This window comes from Nanorana parkeri, unplaced genomic scaffold (assembly GCF_000935625.1).
Source record: "Nanorana parkeri isolate BGI_ZX_2015 unplaced genomic scaffold, ASM93562v1 scaffold2845, whole genome shotgun sequence".
NCBI classification, from domain to species: Eukaryota; Metazoa; Chordata; class Amphibia; order Anura; family Dicroglossidae; genus Nanorana; species Nanorana parkeri.
This window is the reverse complement of record NW_017309113.1, coordinates 4,671-15,831: the sequence shown is the minus strand read 5'-3', so window position 1 is coordinate 15,831 and position 11,161 is coordinate 4,671. Positions and strand designations below refer to the sequence as shown.

At 52.5% G+C, this 11,161-nt stretch overlaps 2 protein-coding genes across 2 annotated transcripts in view; one reads left to right on the top strand and one right to left on the bottom strand.

Annotated features, from left to right (window-relative positions):
• Window positions 1–1,675: 1,675 nt before the first annotated feature.
• Window positions 1,676–2,524, top strand: LOC108802403 (oocyte zinc finger protein XlCOF19-like). The gene has a single exon (XM_018574261.1). The coding sequence runs from the start codon at window positions 1,676–1,678 to the stop codon at window positions 2,522–2,524; it is 849 nt and encodes a 282-aa protein (XP_018429763.1).
• A 3,222-nt stretch (window positions 2,525–5,746) lies between these two features.
• LOC108802402 (programmed cell death protein 4-like) overlaps window positions 5,747–11,161 on the bottom strand; it is a gene marked incomplete at its 5' end in the record, with an annotated part of 7,893 nt that continues 2,478 nt past the window's right edge. Inside the window, 5 exons of the mRNA XM_018574260.1 lie at window positions 5,747–5,798; window positions 7,182–7,321; window positions 7,404–7,514; window positions 8,025–8,132; window positions 10,556–10,670. Of these exons, the coding sequence (XP_018429762.1) occupies window positions 5,747–5,798; window positions 7,182–7,321; window positions 7,404–7,514; window positions 8,025–8,132; window positions 10,556–10,670 (526 nt within the window). The remainder of the gene's footprint in view (window positions 5,799–7,181; window positions 7,322–7,403; window positions 7,515–8,024; window positions 8,133–10,555; window positions 10,671–11,161) is intronic.

The following is an 11,161-nucleotide window of genomic DNA, read 5'->3' as shown; positions in this document are numbered from 1 at the left end:
GCCCCCCCCCCCGTCCGTTCCACCAGTCAGCGCTGGGGGATCGGAGGGGGGAAGCCAGCCCCTCCCCTGTCACGGCAGAGCGCCGCGACAGGATCGAGAGGTGAGCGAACGCCGGTATGTGTTCCCTCACCTCCCGATCTACTGAGCCGACCTGTGACGGTCTCATTGTCACAGGTCGGCTAGAACTATGAGGTGAGTGACAAGCCCCTCCCCCTCCCCATAGTTCTCCTTTAATATTAAAAGCAGTTCTTTGGTGTGTGTGTGCGCACTCTTAGGAAAAGCACTGGAGATGCAGCAGACAGTTGGAATAATGAAGTGCCGCAGTGTATGACACAGAAGAGGTGACGCTACAAAGTTACATGGGACCCGGCCAACCGCGCACACGCTCCTCCCACGCGTCGGATTTAAAGTGCTCCGTGCCTCCCGCCACACGTCTTTGTTCTGAGACTTGAAAAAGAGGCTGCGCCTCGAAACGCGTAGCCGTGCACGATACAGAGAGCCCGTCCGCGCGCACAGCATCCACCCACCTAGACGTCTTTCCGTAGACTCAGCCTGTCTGTCTGACCATTTTATACGCACACCGAACATAGCCGCCGCGGTCTCGTTCTTATAGCCGTTCGCAGTCTTGTTCTTATAGCCGCCGCGGTCCTCCCTCCCATAGCTGCCGTGCACGCGTGCCGCTAGGATTTCTCACAGTGCCCCCTCATCCATCCATCCATCGCTGTAGCATCCTGCTTTGGATCCCCTCTAGACGCCGCTCACCGATTCACCATCCCTGACGTATTTGCCGACTTCCAAGCGTAAGTTCCACTCATTTGTTCTTTCTCCAATGAATAGATGACATTTAATATCATTTGTTTCTCGGTAGTAGCGCTCTACACCCCTTTTTTCCCTCTACTGATACCCGTCCTGGGGGTTCAGCTGGTTGGGTTCCTCTCGCAGTTCCAGAAGCCTCGGCCTCCGTCCTGGGGGTTCAGCTGGTTGGGTTCCTCTCCCAGTTCCGGAAGCCTCGGCCTCCGTCCTGGGGGTTCAGCTGGTTGGGTTCCTCTCGCAGTTCCAGAAGCCTCGGCCTGTGGTCACTTCTTCTCTGCTGAAGGTTCTAGCGGGTCAGAACTTTGTTCCTTTAGAGATCACGTAACTCAGTGCCTAGGCTTGTGGTTGGGTGAAGAGCATGCTCCTCCCAGTCCCCATTGGCTCCTCTGACAAGGCTGTGTCAATGTAGAAGTGATCTGGGAGGAGGCCCTTTGACTGAAGAGGGGGAGGAGCCCCGGCTGGTTGGGACCTCCTCATAGAACATCCGTTCCCTCAGACCTCCTGATCCAGATGGAATGTTGAGTGAAGAGGGGAGGAGTCCCGGCTGGTTGGGACCTCCTCATAGAACATCCGCTCCCTCAGACCTCCTGATCCAGATGGAATGTTGAGTGAAGAGGGGGAGGAGCCCCGGCTGGTTGGGACCTCCTCATAGAACATCCGCTCCCTCAGACCTCCTGATCCAGATGGAATGTTGAGTGAAGTCATCTAACCCTCTCATATCTCTCCGTCATGTGTCTCTATGTTTCCAGGACACGCCATGGAGGAACCCTCAAAGGATCCTCTGACTTTATCTCCAGGTTGTAAGATGGAAGATGAGGACATCACAGCAGATTGTGCGGGAGAAGAGACAATGAGCTCAGCTATGGATGGTGGACCTCACAGTGTGGAGAGACCACGGAATCCCTCTGACTCTGAGCGGCCTCGTCCGGTGGGGGATGGTGCAAGAATTCAGGGGAGGAGGAGCCATTTCTCTGAAGGTGGGGACGTTGTTGGCTCTGGCCCCCGTGTGGCCGCTCATCAGAAACCTCGCCGCGTGAAGAAGCTTCATTCCTGTTCTGAGTGCGGAGAATCTTTTATTCATAAATCTAAACTGGTGGTACATTACAGATCTCACACGGGGGAGAAACCGTATTCCTGTCCCGAGTGCGGGAAATGGTTTTCACTGAAGTCCTGTCTCTCCAGACATCAGAAATTACACACGGGGGAGAAGCCTTACGCCTGTACTGAGTGCGGGAAAAGTTTTACACGAAAATCCGATCTCGTCATACATCAGAGATCTCACACGGGGGAGCGGCCGTATTCCTGCTCCGAGTGCTATAAATGTTTTTCCGATAGGACCGGTCTTACCAAACATCGGCGGTTGCACACAGGCGAGAAGCCGTATTCCTGCCCCCAGTGCGGGAAGTGTTTTTCCGAGAAGTCCCATCTTAACGCACATCAGAAGTCACACACAGGCGTGAAGCCACATTCCTGCCCCGAGTGTGGGAAATGCTTTTCCCGGAGGTCCCATCTAACGGAACATCAGATATACCACAGCCAGGAGAAGCAGTTCTCCTGCCCCGAGTGTGGGAAATGTTATCCACGGAAATCAAGACTCGTCAAACATCGGAACACTCACCTGGGGAAAAGCCGCATTCCTGACCCGAGTGCGGGAAATGCTTTCCAAAGAAGTGACATTGAAGAGAGCCCCCTGCTGGCTGGAAGGGGTTAATGCGACACTTTTTTTTTTTTGATGGAACATTTCATATTCAGCTTTATCGACAGCGTTCATCTTTTACTATGAAACCGACGTTTTATATTTTGTTCTCTGGTCGGTCGATTAAAGTCGGCCTTCAGATTCGTATCATTCCAGTCGTTTTGTCTTTTCTGACGCTACAATGAGGCGCATTTAGTTGTCTTTTTCTTGGGATGGCGTTAAAAGGAGCCGACGCACTTCAATCTTAAGGCGTCCCCGACTCCAATTATACATTTTATAGACCCGTAGATATGGCTCCGCCCACAATGCCTCACCGCCGTCACGACTGGACGCTGGCCGAATCCAGTGAACCCCATTTCTTGGCGCGGAGAGGTCCCCCCCTCCTCCTCCTCTGTGCTGGTCATCTCCTTCTCTACCAAACTGAAGCATGCTGGGAGTGGGAGGGGTTATACCTGGCCGGCCAACTTTCCGATTCTCATTTATTCCAGTCCCTCCTGCAGGAGGCAGCGTAACCTAATTGTCTCTGAATCAGCGAATCCTGTGTCCCTTAATGAAGTCCAAGAAACGGTCTTTATGGCAAGTCCCAAAAATCCTCCGTAGCACTCGCCCCCGAAGGAGCCGCGGACTGTGTAGGGTACATCAGGGGGTAGCCAAACTCCGGCCCTCCAGCTGGGGGGTGAAACTACAAATCCCACGATGCATCTCTCTCTCTCTCTCCGGGAGTCAAGTCTGGCTGTGAGAATCTTGCAATGCCTCATGGGATATGTAGTTGCACCCCACAGCTGGAGGGCCAGGAGTTTGGCTACCCCTGGGGGGTACATGGTTCTACAAATGCCCCAAGTGCACACCGAACCTCTACTGGTGGCCACTTACCCGACTTCCACACGGTCGATCTTTTGCTTGCAGGGAATTGATTCAGTAACTTTGGTCACATGACCTGGGAACACAGAAGACTCCGGCGATTGAACGAAAGGGGAACGTGGACTCTCAGCCTTCTCGGGGAGAGAACCTTTAAGCCAGGGGTCTCAAACCTCCGGCCCTCCAGCTGTGGGGGGTGAAACTACAAATCCCATGATGCATCTCCGGGAGTCATGTCTGTGAGAATCTTGCCATGCCTCATGGGATTTGTAGTTCCACCCCCACAGCTGGAGGGCCGGAGGTTTGAGACCCCCCCCTGCTTTAAGCCATCGAGACGTCCTGAGAACACGAGCTTCTGGCTGTAGAGCAGATGAAGTAGCCGTAGAACGCCGAGCCAAAGAGAGACCACCCTTCAGACGAGGTCCAACCATCCAGGTACCCCCACCCCCCCCCATCTCATATTCTTCCTTGGTGCCCACGTCTAATCCCACCCCAGGAAAACCACATCCAGGCACATGGCTGCCCTCCCTAGGCAAGGACCCAAGTCTCCGGATACTGCAAAGCAGGTGTGACCAGATACGGGAGCTGCACAACTGGACCCGAAGTGCAGAGAGAAGGTTTATGGAGGACACAACACAGCAATCTATGAAACACCAGCAAGCACACCTACCTAACAAACTACGTACACACACCGGATAAGAGGAAATCAGGGTCAGGTAGGAGGAGCAGCAGGTAGAATGGAGGTCAGGTAGACGGGGAGCAGGATTGGGAGGTCCAGGTTTGCGGGACAAGAGAGTATGGACACACTGGTAAAATGCTGGAGCACCAAGAGCTTCCCGAGGGAGGAGCCAAATACACCCCCCCAGCTGCCAGTATCAGGTGGAGACTAAGTGCTGGCTCCTGGGAGACACCCTCTGGTGGATACTGGAACTACATGCTTCAGGTCTGAGGACCACAGTGCCACCATCAGATGCTCAGGTTCCTGGCACAGGACGTGACCCTCCCCAGGCAGGAAGCCCGAGGGAAGAGAGCTTCTCCCAAATTGTTCCACCTTCTCTCAGCCTACACCTTCAGATCTAGGGCCCGCCCCTTCGAACCTAAACCATTAATCTTAAATCGCTCCAGGTCTAGAAACCATGAGCACGTAGGTGGTCTCAGATTTAGAAGAGGGGGGGGGATTCAGGTCCTTCATCAGGAGAGCCTGCTGTAGGGAAAGATGGTGATGTGACTGAGCACAACGAGATGCCTTGAATGGAGACCGATGAGATGTTTGAGAAGATGTCCAGCCCGTGCCTTCAACTCAAGGCAAAAACGCGTAAGACTTTACAAGGAGTGAGATGGACCTTTCCTGCCCACCAATCTCCTAAACATATGATCTTGAAGGATCCTGAGAGAAAGTTGTCTTCTACGTGACCCTTTCAGTTCTGAAGTAGACGCAGCTCTTTCCCAGGTATCTGAGGACACGGGATCATTGTTTGAAGGTTCTGAAGTAATGAAAAGTTAAGACGGACCGGAAGGCCGAATCTTTACTTGGAATGCTTCTCTTTCTCCAGGCCCGGCTTTGGCTTCCACGTGCGAGGCGAGGAACCTGGATGTACGTATGGGTAGAGGGACTCAATCCTCGTCTCTCCTCGGGTGCTCGGCCTTGCTTAGCCGATGCCACAGTGGTGCTCGGCCTTGCTTAGCCGATGCCACAGTGGAGTCCATCAAAGCCACATCTAGAGCTACAGCCCCAACACATTCTGCCTGAAGGACCATATGGTTGAAAGCCTCGGAGGAGGGGGGGGCGTAACTTCCAGGAGAGGCTCAGCAGAATTCCAGTCGGAGGAAGGTTACCTTTTTGGGAACTGTTTTGTCCCGTTCTTCAGACAAGGAAAGGAAATTTCCAGAAGGTTTCGAAATAAAAAAAGGCCAACAAAACAAGTTCCCAACGAGGGCCGGGCCCCCGTAACAAGGTAGACCTTAGATAAATACAACTCTTCTAGTAAACCCCCCTCAAGGAGATTAAGTGATGCCAGTCCAGGGGTGCGGGAAAGGCTCTCTCTATTGTACGTACAATGGGAAGAAATAGCTCACCGCCCTTGCATTAGTCACATCATAGGGGGGCTACCAGGAGAAGCAGGTCCTCCAAGTCCCGGAGAACTAGCAATGTCCTATATAGGTCTCATCCAAAAACCCTTCTGGGAATTGTAGACGTGGACATGTCCCTGCGAGGATATAATTTGGGGGAACCTTTGGGGGGTGCAATGCTCTGCAGAGCTCACCAATAAAACAGCCGAGTCATTTGCGGTTTACCCGTTTATTTTGGTTTGTTTGTACATCAGAAGATCTCGGTCTCCCCCGGGTCTCTGACCTCCGACCCCGGCGGGAGGGGTCCAGTCACTGTTTGACGAGTCCTCCATCCCCCTCACTCACAAAACGTTTTCGGCCCCTACGGGGAGAGAGTCCAATATTTATATCCGGGTCATGGTCATTATAAGATCACATGATCTGCAACTGTCCAGCCACGCACGCGGGAACTAAACTCCTCCCACACAGTCATACAAAAAGAAGGCCCCTCCCAAAAAAATGGTGGCCTGCGTATAAGAAGAGTGCCCCTTTACAGCTTTCTGCCCTCTGTAGATACCCTGGATGCAGGAAGGAGACTTCTCTCTACCCCGGGCCTGGGAGTGGCACCCTGCATATGGGAAGGAGGCCTCTAAGCTCCGCCCCTAAGGATATAGGAAGGAAGTCTCCTCTAAGCTTCCTCCCCAATACTCCAGATACAAGAAGCCTTCTCTAAACTCCCCTCACCAGTAATACCCCATATACAAGAAGGAAGCCTCTTCTAAGTCCCTCCCCCTAATAATACCCCGGATACAAGAAGGAAGCCTCTTCTAAGTCCCTCCCCCTAATAATACCCCGGATACAAGAAGGAAGCCTCTTCTAAGTCCCTCCCCCTATGATTACCCCGGATACAAGAAGGAAGCCTCTTCTAAGTCCCTCCCCCTATGAATACCCCGGATACAAGAAGGAAGCCTCTTCTAAGTCCCTCCCCCTATGAATACCCCGGATACAAGAAGGAAGCCTCTTCTAAGTCCCTCCCCCTATGAATACCCCGGATACAAGAAGAAACCCTTCTCTAAGCTGCTCCCTCTAACTGGTATTTTCTGATACCATTAGGAAGTCTCATCCAAGCTCCTCCCCCTCATTATAGCACCAGATTCATGGAAGCCTCCAAGCTCCTCCTCCTAATATTCCCTGCTACAGGAAGGCTACTCTAAGCTCCTCCCCTGATACAGAAAGGAAACCTTTAAGCCCCTCCCCCAATGGATATTTTTTGATACAGGAAGAAAGCCTCCAAGTTCTGCCTTACTCATGAAAACCCCCCAGTCCCCTCCCTCTGATATTCTGTAATAAAACAAGGAAACCTCCTAAGCCCCGCCCCTAAAACCAGAAGGAAGTTTTCTCCAAGCTCCTCCCCCTCATTATTGCACCAGATACATGGAAGCCTCCTCTAAACGATACTCCTTGATACAGGAAGTAAGCCTCCTCTAAGCACCTTCCCTGCTACACATTGGAAGCCTACTCTAAGCTCCTCCCCTGATACAAGAAGGAAAGCTCCGCTTTAAGCTCCTCCCCTAATGGATATTCTTTGATACAGGAAGAAACCCTTCTCAAGGCTCCTGTCTCACAGATACCCCAGACACAGGAAGAAAGCCTCCTCCAAGTGCTCCTCCCTCTGATGTTCCGTAATAAAACAAGGAAGCCTCCTAAGCCCCGCCCCTAACACCAGAAGGAAGTCTCGTCTAAGCTCCGCCCCTCACACACACACCTGATTGGGCACTGGTCCCGTAGCTGTTGGGTGATGGCGCCCTCCTGGTAGCACAGATCCACCAGCTTCTCCATGACGTTCTGAGCATTCGGCACATCCAGGCTGAGGTCGGGAAGCTCGGAGTAGACGCGCTGGAACCCCTGCAAGGACACGGGAAGAGTGAGCACCGCGCTCAGCACACGCGTGTAAGCGATATGTATAAATCGGCACAGGACATGTTACCCGGTTCATCTGGTCCAGGGTGATCAGACAGCTGTCATACAACGCCTTCAACAACTTCACCATCATCAGAACGTGACCCTCGGCTGAGCCCTCCAACACCATGACCACCGCCTGGGGAGGACGAGACACGTCAATGACGGAGGACTTCATACATGAACCATGCGTGTGTGTGCCGTGTACTATATCTGCACCCACCCAATGTATATTATACCAATCCCATGACGACATTTAAGGCCAACACCTCCATGCACATCCACCAATCAGAAACGCAGAGACACTCCCACTGACCAATAGGGGCGGGAAGATCTCCACGCCTGGAGCTAATCCACCAATCACAGACCTGGGACACTCCCACCGAGTCATTACTACGCGTGTTTGAGTTTCCTCCGGCGGGGGATATTATTTCGGGAGCTGGCGGTCTCCTTGTGTTGTACCCATGACTTGTTCCTACAGGACCTCCCAGCCCACCGGACAGAATCCCGGACCCGTATCTGAGGAAAGCTTGGAGGTCTCCACAACAAAGCCGCCGACACGCCTCCTTCCGTGTGACTGAAGCCGTGACATTGCCTCATGACCTCCCAAACAATCCCACCAAGACACATTTCATTCTCCTGCCGATACCTCGTAGACGAGCTCATGGTGGAAGTGCGGCACCTCCAGCTCCCGCAGACATCGCTCCGCCTCCGATATCTGGCCTGACGACAGGAACTCCTGCAGCAGAAGGTTCATCTGGAGGAAGAATGGAGAGCAAAGCGTCATTAGACCGAATGATGTCATCGGCTTCTATACCGCGGACCGAAACCTACAATGTCCTAGAGTAACCGGATGATGTCATCGGCTTCTATACCGCGGACCGACGCCTACAATGTCCTAGAGCAACCGGATGATGTCATTGGCTTCTATACCGCGGACCGACGCCTACAATGTCCTAGAGCAACCGGATGATGTCATCGGCTTCTATACCGCGGACCGACGCCTACAATGTCCTAGAGCAACCGGATGATGTCATTGGCTTCTATACCGCGGACCGACGCCTACAATGTCCTAGAGCAACCGGATGATGTCATCGGCTTCTATACCGCGGACCGACGCCTACAATGGCCTAGAGCAACCGGATGATGTCATTGGCTTCTATACCGCGGACCGACGCCTACAATGTCCTAGAGCAACCGGATGATGTCATCGGCTTCTATACCGCGGACCGACGCCTACAATGTCCTAGAGCAACCGGATGATGTCATTGGCTTCTATACCGCGGACCGACGCCTACAATGTCCTAGAGCAACCCAATGATGTCATCGGCTTCTATACCGCGGACCGACGCCTACAATGTCCTAGAGCAACCCAATTATGTCATCGGCTTCTATACCGCGGACCGACGCCTACAATGTCCTAGAGCAACTGGATGAAGGAACTTGGCCCAACCTCAACCAACCGTTTCTTGCCCTCAAGCCAAGCCACAACCCCAATTCTAATCCTTAAACTAAGCTCGGACCCTCATCTGGTCCTCAACCAACCCTGACCCCGATTCTAACTCTTAAATGAAACCCTTAATGCTAATTGTCAACCAAGACACCAACCCTCCCTCAAGACAAGCCACAACCACAAATCTAATCCCTAAACTAAGTTCTGCTATCATCTGGTCCTCAACCAAAGCTGACCCCGATTCTTGCCCTCATGCCAGGATGCAATCCCAATTCTAAACCCTTAATCTAAGCTCGGGCCCTCATCTGGTCCTCAACCAACCCATGCCCCCGATTCCAACTCTTAAATGAAACCCTTAATGCGAAATGTCAACCAGCACGCCAACCATTTCCTGCCCTCATACCAGGAGCAAACCCAACTCTAATCCTCATTTTTGCTGACTCGTATGCACTCAGCAGGCCAATCCTACCACAAAACATCATAAGAAATATCTTACTTGGCCCTCCAACCCTAAAACCTCCAACACTAAACCTAACCCAACCCTAAAACCTAACACCCCCTAACCCAACCCTAAAACCTCCAACACTAAACCTAACACCCCCTAACCTAACCCAACCCTAAAAACTCATCAACTCTAACCCTAACCCCCGTTTGTCACCTTCCAACCCTGGATCTAACCTCAACCCTCAACAGAAGCAACAACTCGAACCTTCAACATAACTCTAAAGCCTAACCTCAAACTTGGCCTCCAACCACTCACTCGCACTCCAATTCCGAACCCTAACCCTACTCTCTGGCCCCCATCCCTCAACCCCCCTTTAATGGGAAGCCTTTCCTAGGACTCAATTCTCAACCTCACCATTCACTCTATGAATAACCCCCCATTCAGAACCTCTAGCCCCAAATTCAGTCTCTAGTCCCAACCTTCAGGCAAACTCCTGATCCAGTCTCCTAGCTCTATTGAACTCCTCTTCCAAGTCCCTAAACCCTGGCACTAACCCCTTCCCTCAACCCGCATCTAAAGGTCTTTTCCTAACCATCGGCCTTACTCTTCACCCTATAACTAACAACCTCTCCCATCTTCTATCAATAACCCGGTTCCTTACCTCTAATACCAAACTGGGCCTCTAGCCCCAACCATCAGGCCAACTCCAAATCCCAGAGCTGGCCTCCATGGCTTCACTCCTATTCAACTCTAGACCCCCAAACCTATGCACTAACCCCATCCCTCAACCCAACTCTAAAGGTCTTCTCCCAACCATTGGCCTTACTCTTCACCCTATAATGAACCCCTTATCCCAAATCTGGCTCCCGGCCCTAACCTCTATCCTAACCCTAACCCCTAATCCCGAGACTGGCTTCTAGCCCTAACCTCTATCCTAACCCCCAAACCCAAACACCTAATCCCGAGACTGGCTTCTAGCCCTAACCTTCATCCTAACCCCAAACCCCTAATCCCGAGACTGGCTTCTAGCCCCAACCTTCATCCTAACCCCAAACACCTAATCCCAAAACTGGTCTTTGGCCCTCACCTGGCCAACTCTACAAGCACCCCCTATAACTAACCCTCACTTCAACTTCCAACCATGACCTTGAACTCCACACGTAGCTTCTAACCCCGATGGTGAGCCCGGCCCCGTGGTGGCCGTCATTCTTACACCGATGTCTCTTCCTGTACACAGTATATAGATATTCGGCCCTCAAGGCCTCGCCCCCCATGGAGTTACCTCCTTGATGAGATGTGTGACGGGTCTCTGTCCTCCTCCGACTCCCCACACGTTGTCCAGCCGGATGATCTCTCTCTTTATTCTGAGTAGGACGGCGGCGCGGTCCAGGGCGGCCCTGAGGAAGGACAAGGAGAAGATCTTAGAAGACCAGCAAACCCAACGTAGGGAATTTCATGGTGTCAAAGCCCCGCTCACCGGAACTGAGACGTCAGCCTGAACTCTGTGTGTAGAGTGTCATGTGATCAGACATTTAGGTGAACAGTGGCAACAGGAAGTCACCTGAGTGTAGGAAGATTTCTTCCTCCACTATACTACCATCACAGGAACAGGAAGAGAGGAGACATCTCATCTTCGGGGGACACAGACAACATTCTAAAGTGTTATGGCAGAAGGTCAGGTGTCCATCCACCAAGTGACCACGTCTGATGAGGAGACTCTGCCACATGGACCTTCTCTTCCCCGATCCCCCAACACGGCACCGTGTGTCAGATGTAGACACGGAACCCTTCGTGCCGAGCTTATGGGCCACCAAGGCGGAAACTCTCATCATTCCACCGATTACACCAAATTCTGCCTTTGGTGTCCCTCCCCCCTCCCTCCGTGGCC

Excerpts from the sequence above, each read along its gene's own strand:
- LOC108802403 (XM_018574261.1), top strand. The coding sequence starts at position 1,676 with ATGGATGGTGGACCTCACAGTGTGGAGAGACCACGGAATCCCTCTGAC.